This window comes from Poecilia reticulata, linkage group LG2 (genome assembly GCF_000633615.1).
Source record: "Poecilia reticulata strain Guanapo linkage group LG2, Guppy_female_1.0+MT, whole genome shotgun sequence".
Taxonomy (NCBI): domain Eukaryota; kingdom Metazoa; phylum Chordata; class Actinopteri; order Cyprinodontiformes; family Poeciliidae; genus Poecilia; species Poecilia reticulata.
The window spans coordinates 36,050,944-36,069,061 of NC_024332.1; the positions used below are offsets into that span (position 1 = coordinate 36,050,944).

An 18,118-nucleotide genomic window follows, 5' to 3' on the forward strand; every position below is an offset into this window, starting at 1 on the left:
AGAAATTGGTGTTGCATTTAAGTTGATTTATTGTTTTATTGAAAATTTCAAAGACAAAGTAGTAGAGACCAGGTAAGCATAAATACAAGACCTTAAATGTTTGTTAGAGGACATCCGTGAATAAAAAGCATCAGGACATTAAGGAGTGTTATGCATTTCACATAACACATCAACCCATCATTTAAGAATGGAACCAAGCATATTTATGTGCATGCATTTGGTAGGCATTTTAATTTAAAGTGATTTATAAGAAAGGATACAACAATGTAGGGAATATAAAAACTAACATTAAGCTACTTAAGAGGAAGTCTACCTCTCAAGCTCTTCCAGATCTAGCAGGGAATGACAATGTGGAAATGTAGGCATATAGCATGCAGTGGAGGAGTTAGAGACATACAAGTGCTAGGCAATACTCACTCAAGGGCAAAGAGTGTCTTAAGGACATATAGGAGAAAGTGTTCTGATAGAGCTCGGTAAGTTATCGCATGACTTTAGCGCAACTTGGAAAAAGAGTCTGGATTGTGTTTATATTGATATCATCATCTCTGATGACTGGAGTGACCGAGTCACGTCAAAATCCTTTCCAGTAGTTTGTTTCATGAAACACTCTGTCGGCTAACATTAATAGATTTGATACAAGTGCCTAAAAGTAGCAGGTGGAACTCCGTGGTGGAAGTTAGAAGAGTGTCCCGGTAATCAAGGAATAAGATGACCATAGATTACACCAGAAGTGTGTTAGCTTTGTTACAACCTGATCTTTCTTCTGCTTAGTAATCCAAAGCTGCACAATCAAGTGATGGAAGCAACAAAAGGATGTCTGACTAAGTAGCAGCTGGTAAGTTTAGGCTGTCACAATGGCTTCTCTTAAGGGTTCTGTCACAGCCAACAGAATTCGAACAGGCCTTTTTAAAACCCAGATTTTGGGTCAAAGGAGGTTATTTGGTGAATGATGTTCTGTAACCTGATTGAGGTGCCCTTTCAAGTATGAAAGAACTCGAAAGGAGATTTGAAGGAGAGAGGTTTGATAGTTTGCCACATGGATGGAAGGYTTCCTGAGCAGCGATGTTCCCCAAGCATGTTTGAGTTTGGTAGCGAGTGTATTTGATCTCAGTGAAGCATTAATCACATATTTGACTGTTATGGCTTCCATAAGAGAGATGGATTAAAGCGGATAAGTAGGTTGAGACCGGGTCAAGAGACAGTTAATCAGAGAAGCAGCCCACAATAACTCAGGAGGAGTTACAAAACTCAGGTGGAGGGAATCTACTGACATGAAGATTATTAGCTTTGCACTCCACCAATCTAGCCATTATGAAAGAATGGCAAAAACAAAACRATTCTGAAAACAGCCCACAAAAACGTTATGTTTTTTTTTTTTGTTTGTATGTTTGTTTTTGTTTTCAGTTTGTCACAGTCCCTGCAAGGGACACAACAAACGTATGGAAGAAAGTTTCATAACTTGTATGGTAGTGACAACTGACAAAGCTGATCTGCTAACACCTGATTCTCGTTTGAATTCACACTTTCATTCTCTCTCTTTTTATCTTTGTCAGCTTAGTACATTCCTATTGCTGATGGACAAAAAAGGACAGAAGCAAAAATGATGTGATGCCATGCATAGATCCAAAGAAGAAGCAGAGAAACAAAATAAAAGAAGTTCGGTGCATTCAGAAGCAAAATTTTGCAATGCTTAGAGAGAAAAKAGATATGTTTGGGTTTGCATACATGTCAGGTTTAAAGTTTGTTTAGTCCTTCTCATGTTTGGAGAGACGCCAAGTGCCGCAGCACATCTTTTCAGCCAGTCTGTTTTCTTATAAGGATCAGCTGTGTTGATTCTGGTAATTTCCTCTTAAGCTCATGAGAGCTTTGATAAAAAGGAAAAAAGAAAAATTGGAGGTCTGCCCCTTCATCCACTGCTACTCCACATGCAAATTAGATGTTCATATGACGGTCAATATTTGCCGTTATCTAAAAATATTTTTGCTTTTCTGGCCACAGTGTTTTAAAATAACAMATTTTTTGCATCATAATTTTTTGCTGAAAATATAGCCTTTGTTAACAGGTCGGGTGGATTTGGAAAGCCTGGCCACATGCACTTAAACGGTATTCTTGAAGAAACGTGAGAACAGTGTTGCGTTTGTTGTTATTTCATATTAACTGCCACAACACTCCTGGCTCTTGCTTTCATGTCTCTATCGTGTCAGCGATGATGGCCCTACTTAATTCTTCTTCCTTCCCCACTTCCTTTCTCTTTCAACATTCCCACTTCTTCCCCAGCTCTTTTCATCTCCCTCTCTCTCCTCTTAGGCTCCTCTTTCTGCAGCATGCTCCTCATCAGGCTGCTTTATTATGCAAATCAGGACTGGATCTGACCACTTAATTAAGCTCTACTGTGCCAGTCTGCGTGTACGATCACCCACGCAGATGCACAAGGAACGCAGACTACTCACATAATCATGGAAAGGTTGTTTTTTTTTTTCCCCCACCTGGGCAGAAAGAAACAGTTGATGGTGTTGTGGTGACAATTAGCAAATGGAGGTCTGCATTGCGGGCCCACATTAAGACAAACAAGGCATTTAGGGAACAGAAGCATTTCTTTAAACCAGTTAAGATAAACAAACTCAATTAGATGAATAGCTAGTCTGCAGTTAGCTAAAGAGCCCAGCGTGGTTTAGCCAGCTTGCTGTATTTAGTTCTCATTATTGCATTTACTTGATGAAAATCGGGTAATTTTGTTCTCAACCTCKTGTCGTCCAACTCCTCTTATCACAGCACTTCTGGCATACGCTTTGCCTCCCTCTGAATGTGAAACTATTATGAGAATGGCCAAAATGTTATGGATGTTTATTTATGCAGGACAGCGCTCAGCAGTGTTAGTTTCCTAAATTTTAACTAGCAGCTTCAGCAGTTTGTCAGCTCCCAGAAGCTAACATACGGAGTGTGGCTGCCAACCTCTCCGGTACAGAGACAAGCATGCTGTGTGTTGGTGTGAGTTGGATGAATGGGGTAACCTAAYGAACGAGGTCATTAAAACGGGTGTCAGTCACCCGAAAGTAGATGATGTACTTCTCTCAATCCATCTGCTGCAACTTTTGGACCAAAACACCAAACTTCCCCTGCTCAGTTCTGGTTCGATGCAGCGGAAGAACGTCCAGCCTGCAGATCTTTTTACTGACTTCTGATAAAATTGAAAGTAAATAAAAATCAGCTTGTCAATCATTATTTCCTCCTTCTTTTGATCTTGTGAACTCATTATTGTTTTTCCTCTTTGCCATGATGACTGTGTTTGCTATACTGTTATAAACCACAGCTATTTTTGCCAAAACATCATGATGTATGCTGCAGTCAAAGGGGTTTCACAGAAGCTTAGCATGCCCACCATGCCCAGCATTTAAGCCAGTGGTCCCCAAACTACGGCCTGCGGGCCGGATCCGGCCCGCCTCCACATTTGGTCCAGCCCCCTGAACAATACCAGAGAGCATTTAGATTTTTTTTCATGTACCGTATTTTCCGGACTATAAGCCGCTGCTTTTTTCCTAAGCTTTGAACCTTGCGGCTTATATGTGGATTTTTCTTCAACCACCAGGGGGCTCTTTAGTAGGAAGTGAATCATTTGAAGTCAAAATTGGTAATAAAAGAAGAAAGCGCCCATTAAAACGGAATTAGGTTTTAATAGGGAATTGAAATTTGAGAATGTTGTTGATCAGTTAGGGGAAAAAGAAGATTTTTTGTTTTTTTAAATAATACTAGGATCAATATGAAAATTTGAGGTATAGATATTAGGATCCAATAGATGGCAGTAGTGCAACAATAGTAAATGAAAGCTGCTGTTGAAATCTAAAGAGGAAGAAGAAATGTCCCATTTTCATTTAGCACATGCTAGTAGCAGACACGGAGGATCAGCACTTTTACTGTTATAGTTACCGTTCGGAAACTACCRTAATCAGTTCAGTTAAATCTAAAGTTGGCAACTTTTTCTTTTTCAACCCTAAATGTGATATTCAATTGAGCTGTTATGACTCAAATGTTGGGTGTCCGCCCCTCTCTGCTGCGTGCTGCATCATTGTGAAAAACCTAGAGCGGCAGAGATATCTGCGGCTTATAGCCCGGTGCGGCTTATAGTCTGGAATATATGGTATTTATTTAATAAATAGTGTTTTTCCTGGATTTTTTCTGTGGAGAACCCAGAGAGGGTTATTTGATTGTGCTTTCTGGAAAACAATACATTTTTACATTTAGGCACTCCTGCAGTCGTCACACTTTTTCTGTTACAAACTGACTCCGGCSCCCCACCAGAGAAGGGAAAAGTTATGTGACCATCACAGGAAAAAGTTTGGGGACCCCTGATTTAAGCCTTCTAATACTCACTTAATCAAGCCAACTCTATAACTTCTTCATATTTATGCTAAGAATACAATTTGAGAACTCATGTTTCTAAAACGAATGCATCATCTGGACACTTATGTACATTTTACATACTCAGTAAGTGTACGACTTTTTGTGTTAAAATTTRCAAGAGAAAAGTAATGCTGCCACCTCTAAGTTCCATCAGTGTCTTAGATATGCCAAATGATTTTGTAACTTTGTGACTCTCTTCTTGCCACTCATCTAAGGATTTGTGGAATGCATGTCCAATAGTTCTTCTTTTGCAGAAGAACTAAAAAGTGTGTGTGAAAGAGAGAGAGAGAGAGAGAGAGAGAGAGAGAGAGAGAGAGAGAGAGATAGCAATCTGCATCTTGCTTGGACAGCCAGATGTGCCACCATCATCATGCTGGATTAAACAATGTTCTGTGACCTGTTCGAAGCTTGATCTATTGTTTTAGAACATTTTTTTAGCTTCTCCATAATATTATCACAAACCTTTCTTGTGTTTTTTGGTCTTCATAATGCTATGAAGACCAAAAAAACAAAAAAATCAAGTTGCACTTGATTTTTTTGTTTTGCAATATTAAAAGAATGGAGACTGAATAACTTTCACTTCTCAGTGCACTTTTTATTGGTCTTTCATGTGAAAATCCAGTAAWATATGCTGATGTTTGTGGTTCTAACATGTCAAAGTACTTAAAAGTGAATGGGTGTGGATTAAAATTTGTGCTATAACTTTCATAAGTGTGTAATAAGTTTTTATCTCCATAAATACAAACTGAAGCAAAACTTAAAAGACTTATATATAAAAAAGTATGGCTCTTGGGAAACAAAAATGTATTGTATTGATCATAAAACATAATAAAAGATTGTTTTTAACGGTTTCCATTATAAGATTCTGAAAAGTGGGATTTTTTTTACCATACAATGCCAAGGCACTGTTTTGTATCGCTATTTTACAAWTTGCTTCTCTAGCTATTATAACATTCATCAAAAGAAACTTGAGGATTGAGTTTGGACATTTTAATGCTTTCTCCAGTAGATGGGTTTAAGACTTGGAGGGTATTTGAGCGTAATTTTTCTCCTGTAAGTGGCAGGCATGAGCGCACTGGTCTGCTTTAGTTAATACTGGCACATGGGTTTACTGTGCCAGCTTGATTGTCATGGAAAATGACATAATAATTGAACTTAACTCAGAGGGAAACATGGGTATTTGCCCCAAGACACAATCCAGCTAGTCTGATTATTAGTTTCATTTATACTTTTGACAAATCTAAAATTATTTTATTGGGTTGTCGACATATTAGCTTCACCAAATTGATTGTAATTCAGCATAATGGATGTTGATGTCACTTTGTGTGTAGAGTCTTGTCATCATGAATCAGTCGCCAGTATCTCATTGTGATATTTTATTTCAATGTTACGTTTGCCTCTTGTTATGGGTGTAAATACCATATGTTCTTGTTTCATTTTTAATAAATTAACTTTGTTAATTTGCTCAAATTATATATGAGAGAGATTGTGATAGCACAAATATTATAAGATAAACAGAAATCATACAATTATGTGCATTTTTAGATTTTTTTAACAGATTACTGGTTGTCCCCAAARGAGATTTCATCGCAGGGGGTGTGATGTTTACTGTTGCCATGTTTCCAGCATCGTTACAAGTGGCTCCGGATAAGACCGCCAGCCAAAAGACTGAGTTGTCAAAGCACATAAGTTTTCCATTTCAAAGAGAGTGATTTCAATTAGGAAAAGAAGGACGGAGCTGCATAAAGAGAAGGGGGAGTCAAACAGAAAAGAAGTGGAAGTGGGATAGCAGGATGAGGAGGAGGTGGGTACGGAGTGAAATAGAAGGGGCGGAGAAGGAAAGTGAAACAGCCATCGCAAGCTTGCTAGGTTGAAAGAGAARACAGGCAGGGGGAGGGATGGAAGCAGGAAATTAGTCTTACTCTACCACAGTTTTTTTAATGAGACTAAACCTTCTTGCATTTAAAGAAAATCAGGACCAAGCCTGACTCTGTGACTCAAGCAGGTGCGAACAAGATCAGGAACAGAGGAGATGTGTTTTTGCATCATCAGTCAACAAGTGATGAGGTCGTATGGACAAGAGTCACGTTAGAGTTAATGGGCTAATATGACCCTTATTACTTGTTATGCTAAAAAAAAAAAAAAAAAAAAAAATTGTTTTATAATTAGATTATGATTAGATTTTGTCTCTGTGCTGGCAAATTATAACATTTATGTCAACTTGCTTTGACTGGGTCGTGCTTGACCCAATCAGAACCGGAATGCACTGAGATGGTCCACCTACAACTTGGTGATTTTCACAAGCAYGCCTACGGAACACTATAGTTTCAATTATACCTGATTTTCTCTAGTCCATGTGGAATAAAAAATATGCATACACGGGTAATGTGTACACAGCCATCCACCAAATAAAATTAATGTTATGGAAACGTTAATTTACTCCTGCAGCTCAATTCACTAAGTGAAACATATGTAGATTAATTACTCACAGACTGATATTTTTAARCTTTTATTTTTGTTAGTTATGATGTTATGATTTTTTTTCCCCTTTCAGCTGACATTACAGTTTACTTCCAGTTACAATAGAAAAACCTTTTTTTAAAATAGAAATGTGAGATTATATTATTTTCAACAAATACTTTTAATCTCACAGTCCCACAAAGACTCACTGGAACACATAATCTACCGTAATTAACTGAATATCTTTATACATACATTATACACAGGCTACCAACAGGATCTTCTTGACAATCTTTTTTGCAGTAAGTGGTGGATCATTTAGAGAGGATAACATAACAAAGAAGGAAGATTACCTCCAAATTCATCAACTTCTCCTCATATCCACATTTAGATGATTGAAACATGGGTTCAGTTCAGTTTTCAGTTAAGCATAATTATCCCAAACACATCAAAACAGGTCCTATAATACATAAAGCAGGCTTCCTTCTGGAATGGTCCCTACCTCAACACTATTAAAAWTTCAAAGACTATGCAGAAAGCCAAGTCCATATCAGGAAAATAACTAATTAACATGAGCTTGACTGTTTCTTATGCGATAAATGATTAAATATCCGGCCAGAATTATTTCAGAAGCCTGTTGATGGCTACAAAAAGTATGTGCATAAATTAGACCAAATACAAAATAAATTCAAGCACTTAACGTTGTTGTCTCAAAATGATTCAATTTCTAAAGAAACTTAAAATTAATTTGAGATTCATGCGGCTGCTGAATATACATAAACTTATGATCAAAACTGTTGGAAGAATGGCAACTTAGACACACAATGCACTTTGTGTATCATGCTTTAGATTAGGTCATCACTTATATGTCTTGAAAAGAGAGACCTCATGTTACCACTAAAGCACCCAGCAGCAATGTTAATTATTGATAGGGTGTCCTATGTCCCAGGCCATTGATTGAGCAAATTGCAACCCCAGTTATATTACAGCCACCATATCATGTGTTCAGATATGTTTGTACATCACACATTTAAGTGAAACGATCATGTTACATGTCATATTGTACAGTTGGTAATGGATCACTATAGCCTTCCTGGACGTGCCGTGCAGAGAGACGGTCCACAGGTATAATCTGGGCTTTCGCTTTCTTTTATTTTCCTGTTTGTTCATAACAATGAGACTGGAAATAGTTTTGCATTAAAGACTCGTTCCCACATTGTGACTATTTAGATCAAATGGTTTGACAAAAAGAAAAAAAAAAGAAACATGTTTTAAATTGTCACTGATGAAGAAGGCCACACACACACACACACACACACACACACACACACACACGCACGCACGCACACACGCACACACACAAAAACTGTCTGCAAATGGTATCATACTCTCAGCTCAGATTCCCCCACACTGCTATGTTACGGCAAAGCATCTTGRTTTTCCACAAGATGAAGAGTAAACCTTATGCAAGCAAAATCTGATTTTACCATCAGCATAAGTCAGTGTCTTTTTACTCTGACAAACCTGGCTGTTTCAAGTTGAGCCATAATATCCATTTCCAACAGTTTTAAAAAGAGTTTCAGGTTTGTGGTAATAAAAATCCATATATACCATAAAAATGTCACAAAAAACACAAGTTTTGGTTATCAACTTTATAAGTAATCTGAATGCTCAATCAATATCTTTTTCCTCCTATGCTTTATGCTATTTTAATTTCCATTAATTTAAGTGACCTTCTTGCACAATCAGTCTGTGAGGATGTCCTGATCTTGCTAGATTTATACATGGGCCATATTCCTTCACTTCATGCTCAGTGCCCTAGATATTTTTTTGTAWCCATCCCCTAGCTTATACTTTTTAATAACCTTTTCTTTGATTTGTTGGTGTGTTATTTTGTCTCTGTGCTGAAATGGAAGCCAGGAATATTGATTAACTAGTGACAGACACAGGTGGCTAAAACCACTTCAAATCTACACTCAGGTTAACTCCATTCAACTCATTGTGGCATCAGTAGCACTGATTGTCTGGACCTAAATTAGGTCAGTCACTTTACAAGGGGTGAATATTTATTAAATTACTTGTTTCATGTTATATATCATTTTTGTAGAAATCAGTTTTCATTTGTGATTTTAAAAGGGAGTTTTTGTTAAAAAAAAAAAGCCAAAAGTTTGTTGATTATGAATTATTTGTAAATGCAATAAAAAAGGTAAAATCTTCAGGGCGGTAAATACTTTTCATTGCTACATTATGTCAAACAGCTTAAGCTCTTTCAGATTGGACAGGACATGGGTAAATGGTGATTAGGGTTAGGGATAGGGTTATCAAGTTCAGGTCTGCACTAAGATATTATGTTTCCAATTTTACAATCAAAAACCTAAAAGTGAACTTATTATTATTATTATTATTATTATTATTATTATTATTATTATTATTATTATTATTATCCAGAACAACACAAGCTGTTTTAGTTTTTTATTATGGTATTTTTAAGTAAGACTTCTCCCTTAGTCTCTTTGTGTTCTGCAAACTCCCACAGATTTTCTTCTATGGTTACCCTGTATTTACCATCATTCCTCACTCCAGTTTATTTGATCAGTTTTCCTCTATCTATATATATATACTGGCATATGCTGCCACCCCTGAAAAAATCCCTGCCACCGTCTTGCCACCCCATAAATATATATATATATAGTTATATAGGGAACACTTTAACATTTAAGTGAACACTGAAGTGTTCCCTTTATTTTTTTGAGCAGTATATATATAGAAAGTCTCATTCTCACGTTTAGCTTACACAGACCTAACATTGGGCTTAATTTACTTGATTTACTTGTTGCAAAATGTTTTAACTTGCATTCATGTAACACTGAGGATTAAATATAATTTCTTAATATAGTATAGTTAATTATTTTTATGTCTTTCATACTCCTGCTAATTGATATGTATTACTGGATTGGACTGCACCTATTAGTCACCATGAGATTCATTGAGTTATGTCCAGAAAACCATTTTATCCCAATGCAGGATGAGCAGAAATCTGTCACAAAAATATTTGTAGCGCCATTATTTGTTATCAGATTTAGCCTATCTATTAAATCAGCCAATMAACCACGCKGTGCTCAGGCGAAAACTTATTAATAATGACAATATAGACATCAAGCCTGACGGCATTATTGCAACAGACCGAATGTTCTGTTTTGGTGTTTTTGCTTCTTTTTTGTGTAGGAAATGTTAGTTTTTTGGTGTTCCAAAAAAACTAACATCTCAACTAACGACTCCTCTGGTCGGTAATCTCTGCTTTATTTGCTCGTTGAGCTGTTGAGCGAGAAAAGGCAAAGTAGAAGTGGTGTTTGGTTCTTCACCTGTTTATCAGCTGTATTGTACCTTTATTGTGACACACTGCAGCCGCTGCAATTCCTAAGTTAAACAAGCGACAAAAACTGAACTAATCATCAAACTACAGCTCCTACAGCATTGACCAATATAAGATAAATTTGCCCCTTCTTGCATCTTGACAGAACTAACAGAAACAAAATTGTTTATAGATTTGTATCACGAAGAATTTATCAAACATCAGTTTTCTCCTCTTTATTTTAAGTCGTATTTAAACAGCTGCTCTACTGATTACTTGGTGTCTAACGGAAATGCACAAATGTATTCCACAAATGTTCCACAAAGGCTGAATTTGTGGAATGCACAACTAATAGTTGTCTGGTAAACAGAGTTGTGAATCTCTGCAGCTCCTCCTGATTGACCACAGATGTGGACTTTATACAATAGATGGATGAATTGTAGAGGCATTGGATTTGATTCAAATATCAGATTAAAATAAATTCAAATTCATGCCAGACTTTTCCATTTTTAAAAAAATAAAATTTCAAAACCAGATATCTCCCATCTACTTCATGGCTATGGATGACTTTGTGTTGGCCTGWCACATAAAATCCTAATAAAATATGAAAAAGTCGGTTATAATGTAACAAAAAAAACTGGTAGTGTGAATACTTTTACTASGCGCTGCTCATAAAGAAAAACTCTTGTTTTCATTTCACTTTTATTATATTTCCAAAAGAAAAACAGGAGTACAAAAATAACAACTGAAAAGTGCAAACTATGTGTGAGTTTGGCATGTTTGAAGTGTTAGGAGAGGAGGTGTCCTTGGAACAAATCACACTTCTAAGAACTATTGATGGTAGAAAGGGACACCCCTCTGTTCCCAATGTTTAGCTTTGAGAAAAAGCAACAATCTGGTGTTTAGATACATTCTAGCTATTTATATTTATTCACAGACACATATCCTCCAAAAGTGCAACAATTTATAGCATTATATTCCTATCTGCGATGTCTTTCCGTATGCTAACATTTCTTTTAGATATGTTTCCATTTAGATTGGAGCCAGTAAGTTTGGCTTCAGAGCTAAAACCAGATGGTTGACGTCCAAACAGCCGAAGTGAAAAAAATGCACATTTATTTAACCCATTACCATGTGGGTTTGAAAGTAAAACACTTTAAAATGTAAAACACAAATCTTAATTACTTTTTATCAACATTAATATCTAAATCTTAATGTTTCCATTTGAGTGGCTTACCTTTTTTTCTTTTTTCTTTTTTTTTTAACCAAAAATCTTGAAATTAGTTGATAATGTAAGATGATTTATTTTTCCTTTTCAATTAACGTGGTTACATACAAGATCGGTTACTTACTAAAATTGATCCATAGCGAAGGAATTGTGCTGCGCCTTTAAGATGAGCTGTTTCTTTCTTCTTCGTTGTTTTTTTTTTTAGGAGGGCTCGAGACGAATTCTATTCCGTTAATGTAAAGGTTGAATAAAAAGTCTGGAGTGTTTCGCTATTCCCTCTCAGTGTTCTGCTCTTTCTCCTCGGACTTCCTCCTATTTCATGGTAACACAGACTTACCTCATGTCATAGTGTTACAATAAGTTTAGCTGAAGCTAACTCCAGTGGTTTATGGTTCATTAAAATGACTTTGGCCATTTTGATTAGTGATAAGCAGCGATGAAACCCTTGGGCTGGACGTATTATGTCCGATTTTGTTTCTGAATATTTGCTACGTTGAACTTATCCATTTTGCCTTCTTCTTTTGATTTATTTTTCATATCCCAGGRACATTACGTCCACAACCCAGCATCCACTACAGTTTCTACTWCCTGATTGGCCAGGAATGCTGGCTGTCATTTTAAATTTCACACTGTATTTTCCAATCACGGTGGTCTGTCCTGCATTTGTCAGGGAGCTTTGTTGTTGCTGGAGCGCACAGAACTATTTAAACTCCACTCCTCCTCCTCCTGTTACCCTGCACACAGTGGAGCATACCTGCTGCCACGCAGTCGTGCACATGTATGCGTTGTTGAGTATTTAGTGCAGCGCGGGGACCTTGGCGTGGCAGTGTCAGTGATGGATAAGGGAGTAATATCAGCAGTGTTGGCTTTTGCAGAACTGCGCTGTCTACCACTGGGATCTGTCAGGCCTGTTCTGCTGAGCCCACACATTCTGCTGGCTTGCTGCTTTTGCTGTTAGCCATTTATTTAATATTGTGTGCAGGTACACGAGTATGTGTGTGTGTTTGTGAGAAAGACGGAAAGAGAACATGCTTGTTTGTCGACATACGACACTGTTAAGTACTTGTGATTGAGTTGCTGCAATTTTATAAAATTATTAAATGATTTAACATGGTTTTATTATAAGGGATTGAGGGGCTGTTTTAGTTTTTAGAGACATAGTGATCTTTTAACATAACAGAGCAGCTTAGGTATGTCTRCAAGGAGAATTTTGTTGGTTCAAATGTTCTTCATGTMGGAGTGGAACAACATAGAATCATAGGGATTTAAATCTTYAGRGAAGAAGTGAAACCAAGCTGGAGAAGAATTTACAGGGAGGAAAAATAAAAAATAAAATATCCGTTTTCTTTTTTCCCCCTTCCCCTTGATTTCTCCCTCCTACCGTCACCCATATAATTTCAATTTCAATATAGGTTGGTGAAGTGTCACCCCAGTTGGGCGGATTGCAACATATTTTTGTTGAATAGGAGTTAAAAGAGCTGCTGAGTGCAAATTTAATACCACAGATATTTAAAGAGAACATCCTTTTCATCTAAGGGGACAATTTGCATTATTCATGTTGTGCCTTCTGAGAGCTACAGAGACAAAGATGTTTCGGAAAAATATTGTTTTACAAGCGCTCAGCARGTTCCTGGTACAATAACTGCAGATTTACAGTACATTCAGTATTTTTCCCACACTTTGTTTGTGTGTGTGCGTGTGTGACAGACAAACTGCATTAAACACTCCCCATCTTTCATTTTGCACTTGCTATTGTTGTAGTTGCCCCGAAGAAGAATCAGGCTATTATATAGCTGTCGATGTGCTGGTTCAGCATGATGCTCACGTATCTGTCTGTGTCCTTTTGTTTCCAGTGTGCAGGGCTGGCTTCTACAAATCTACCCACGGCAACATGGAGTGTTCAAAGTGTCCGCCTCATAGCTTCTCCCACCATGAGGGGTCATTGCACTGTGGCTGTGAGAAAAATTATTTTCGGGCTGAAGGAGATCCTGCCTCCATGGCATGTACACGTAAGTGTGTGTTCAGACTCTTCTTAGCATAAATATTTTTTGGTTAATATAAAACACGTCAATATGTGTGGAGTTTCCAAAACAAGCCACTTTTTACTCTACATGTAAATAGATATCAAGATTTTTTACATGGATTTTTGTATTGCCTCCTTCAAATTCAAAGTTTCACGTGCTCTAAGATTGTTGTTCCTTTAAACATTTTGGGAACTCCAAATGATTATGTTATGGGTTTGCAAACTTCTTAGAGGTAAATTGCAACATTTGAGTTAATTGGAGGCCCAGCTGTGGATGTATTTCAAGACAATAATGGAAGTGGGAGTTTAAGGGCCATTATAAATCAAAGCAGAAATAATGTGGCCACAGAAATATACACTTCTACCTAAAAAAAAAAACCTCAGAAATGTCTAGATTAATTTCACATAATTACAGTACAACACTTTGCTATTCTCTGTTGTCAAAAAGTCATAAATTTAAATAAAAAAAAAATGTTTTCTATGATTAAAGCATGCATTTATCAATTAAAATGTATCATCTGAAAAATCTGAAATTTCAATTAAAACTCAGAAGTTTATTGATATTAGAAAGTCAGACTTTTGTGATGAATAATCCCGAATGTCCTGTAACACTGAGCTGGTAAAATTATGAAATGCACATCTGGATATCTTCTACATGCGAGTGGGCCATTTGGGCTCTTTTCCAATGTGTTCATGGTAAATGAACACCTTGGACAGGATCCAGAATGTCTTGGACAGAGAGGGAGAAGATGCAACATGGCTTCATCAAGTGTGTATCTGGGAGATGTGATGATACAGAAAACGAACACAGCCGAGGCACGTTTTTAGAAATGATCTATTTCTAAAATCACATATTGTATGAGTTTCTTTCTTACAAATTTCAAACTTTACAATATCATAAGTTCTTTTTAAATTATTATCAATTATTTATTATCATAAATCTGTGTCTTTCATCATGAAAAATCAAAGTTTTTTCCTGCAAATTTATGAATTTGTGATATCATAGAATATCCAAGTGTTTTCAAGTTAAGTGAGAATTTAATATAGAAATTTCTCAGGTTGGCTTGCAGATGCAGGTGCCTCCAGCAGGCATCCCAAAATGCTTTCACTTCAAAACTATAAATCACCCCATTCCCTGATGGTAGATTATGTATGCATCCGTTACAAAATGGGCTGTGCGGAGAACAGTAGAAAGTATAAATCAGAGCGTACAGTCAGAGACAGAATCTTAATTAGAAAGACAGTCACGCAAGGTCCCTGTTGTGATTATCTCAACATCATCTTGTCAACTACGCAAATTTCACCTCACTGGGACAGTTGGAGCAAYGCAAGAGATGAAAATGAATTGATGAGTTGTTAGGAGATAATCATCATGATTATCTCAGGAGAGGAAATTTACTGTTAGCAGCCTTCTAGAGGTTGTTTCAAGTTGACTCGGAAAATTCAATTTACATTCTTGGGGGGGGGGGAATCAGGGGCAGAGGGAAAATTAAACTGTTAGCGTGGACGGTTGAGGAGAAACACTGAAGTGTACCATTCTTCATTGTTTAATATCAAACATATTAGGCCTGTCAGTCTTAGCAGCTTTGTTACCCAAAGTAATTTTATTTTGAATTACTTTAAATATGCATGTTTGTGTCGAACTAAACTGTACATATTGTGCTCTGACTTTTTTGGCCCCTTTTTAATAGTGTTTGGTTATTTCCATCTGCTTTTTTATATATTTTTTGTTTATGTTGGACTTCCTGTAACACCTAAAGCACAAGTTATTTAGACTTCAAATACTGAAAAGACTCACTGATATTTTTCCATAGCAAAGCTTTAAGCTTTTATGCGTTTTCTTTAAAATAATGTATCAAAAAAAACATCTGAAACCAAATTTAGCCGGATAATTTATTTAAACCGTTTAAACAAAGGACTTTATCTTAAGTCACAATCCAAACGTTTCATTTCCTTCTCTTTTCTTCCCCTGTCTGGACACTATTTAACTGAGTTATATGTCAGTCKTGTTTTGTCTTCTGTGCATTGGTCACAGATTTGATCTGAGGATCTGGAAATCTGTTTGTAATAGCGCATTGCACTTTTATATGTCAGTCAAAATTTGACTCAAGAACGACTGTTTTCCTTCTGACAGATGCTGTGACATAGCCTTCTTTTCTTGTAGTTTCAGAGAAGAAAACTGGCACAAAGTGAAATAATACACTCACCAGTGTTAAGTCAAAAGACAAAATGTGAAACATTTTGCTTGTTTATTTAATGTACAATGTTTCTGAGACAAAATACATATTTGATTTACTGTTCAAAGATGTGTTTTGCCACATCAGAAGCATGGCGGTTGCATTTCAAACATTTTTTTTTTTAAATCTGCTAATTTAAATTGAGACTTAAAGCATAAATTTAAAGCTTAAAGTCTGGGTCTTGTCTAGTCCTTGGTCTTGTGTGAAAGTACCTGGTAGCAGATGTGAACTGCTGTRGACAGGAATTTTAAATAGAACTGACCACATTAACCTCCTYCCAAGGCTTCAATACCTTTCGCATCAGGTTTGCAGYGATTGAGTAATTTATTGTAAGRCACTTGGAGGCTCAGCTTCTTTGAGCTTTGCTTCCCAYCACTGCTCCCGCTGAAATGGCAAAAGGATTTTAYCAACCAGCTGAAATGAACAATCAAATTCAAATCCAAGTTCACTCTCCATGACAACAAACACAGTGCCACCTTCAGGCATCTTGCACAGAGAGATAATAAGCTGGGTTCACTGTTGAATAGGGATCACAACTCCAGATTGCGCATAGGTTGAACTGATGGAAGATATGAGTTATTTTCTGTAGCGTTCATACTTCAACCAAATCAAGCTGAAGGATGAATACAAACTATATTTGTCAGGCTTTCAAAGAGGAAACTTGAAATGACTGTGCACTAATTGTACACATATTGATTATTTGTTGATTGGAGAGACATAATGTGTCTGAAAGGAAAACCTTAAAAGAGAATAATAATAAGACATGCAAATATAAACACAACATTGTCATCGCTTGTGTTGCCAAAGCACTTGTCATAAATCTAATTACCATTGTTTAAATGAAATAGTGAAACATTATTCTATATAGTYAGATAKCTGATGTATACAAGACAATTTTACTCCCCTCATGCTGTTGTATTACCATTTTTTGTTTTTACCCCAAACTCTCTTCCCTTCTGTAAATCGAATTGACGCCTCCACCTTGCCTCAACCTCTTCCTTTATCCTCCCGCCAGGACCTCCTTCTGCTCCCCGGAATGTGATCTCCTCCATCAACGAGACCTCAGTTATCCTGGACTGGAGCTGGCCGGAGGACACAGGAGGACGTAGGGATATCACTTTTAATNCAACCAGCTGAAATGAACAATCAAATTCAAATCCAAGTTCACTCTCCATGACAACAAACACAGTGCCACCTTCAGGCATCTTGCACAGAGAGATAATAAGCTGGGTTCACTGTTGAATAGGGATCACAACTCCAGATTGCGCATAGGTTGAACTGATGGAAGATATGAGTTATTTTCTGTAGCGTTCATACTTCAACCAAATCAAGCTGAAGGATGAATACAAACTATATTTGTCAGGCTTTCAAAGAGGAAACTTGAAATGACTGTGCACTAATTGTACACATATTGATTATTTGTTGATTGGAGAGACATAATGTGTCTGAAAGGAAAACCTTAAAAGAGAATAATAATAAGACATGCAAATATAAACACAACATTGTCATCGCTTGTGTTGCCAAAGCACTTGTCATAAATCTAATTACCATTGTTTAAATGAAATAGTGAAACATTATTCTATATAGTYAGATAKCTGATGTATACAAGACAATTTTACTCCCCTCATGCTGTTGTATTACCATTTTTTGTTTTTACCCCAAACTCTCTTCCCTTCTGTAAATCGAATTGACGCCTCCACCTTGCCTCAACCTCTTCCTTTATCCTCCCGCCAGGACCTCCTTCTGCTCCCCGGAATGTGATCTCCTCCATCAACGAGACCTCAGTTATCCTGGACTGGAGCTGGCCGGAGGACACAGGAGGACGTAGGGATATCACTTTTAATRTCCTCTGCAAACGCTGCCGGGGTGCTGCTGCCAATGGGAGCACCAGTGGGACTCTGAACTGCGAGCCTTGTCGAAGCAACGTTCGCTTTCTGCCAAGAGCGACTGGTCTCCACAACACCACYGTGACAGTGGGTGACCTACTGGCTCATACTAATTACACCTTCGAGATTGAAGCACAGAATGGCGTATCATCACTGGCACCCAAAATGAGACAATATGCTGCTGTCACCATTACCACCAATCAAGCAGGTAGGAATGATTCAAACAGTTAGACAGATAAAAACCCGACTAATTTATTTAAATCACTCACCAGTCACTGCATTAAGGACACTTTGCTAGTTGGATTCCCTTTGCCATTAGAACTGCATCAGTTTTGMAAAAGAAATGTCTTAATTCTTTGTGGCATATAATTAACAGTGTGTTTAATTTGGTCCATGCTGASATGAAAGCATCAAGCAGTTGCTAGATATTTGACAGCTACAAATACATATAAAGATTTTTTTTTTCTTCCACCACATTGCAMATTGATCTAGTGAAGTGAAATCTTTGAGATTTTTGAGACTACAGAAGCAAGA

At 37.1% G+C, this 18,118-nt stretch overlaps 1 protein-coding gene across 1 annotated transcript in view; it reads left to right on the forward strand.

Annotated features, from left to right (window-relative positions):
* The window catches only part of epha3 (eph receptor A3), a 110,528-nt gene that overhangs the window by 51,766 nt on the left and 40,644 nt on the right, over window positions 1–18,118 (forward strand). The window contains exons 5-6 of the mRNA XM_017302419.1: window positions 13,292–13,447; window positions 17,433–17,792. Coding sequence (XP_017157908.1) covers window positions 13,292–13,447; window positions 17,433–17,792 — 516 coding nt within the window. The remainder of the gene's footprint in view (window positions 1–13,291; window positions 13,448–17,432; window positions 17,793–18,118) is intronic.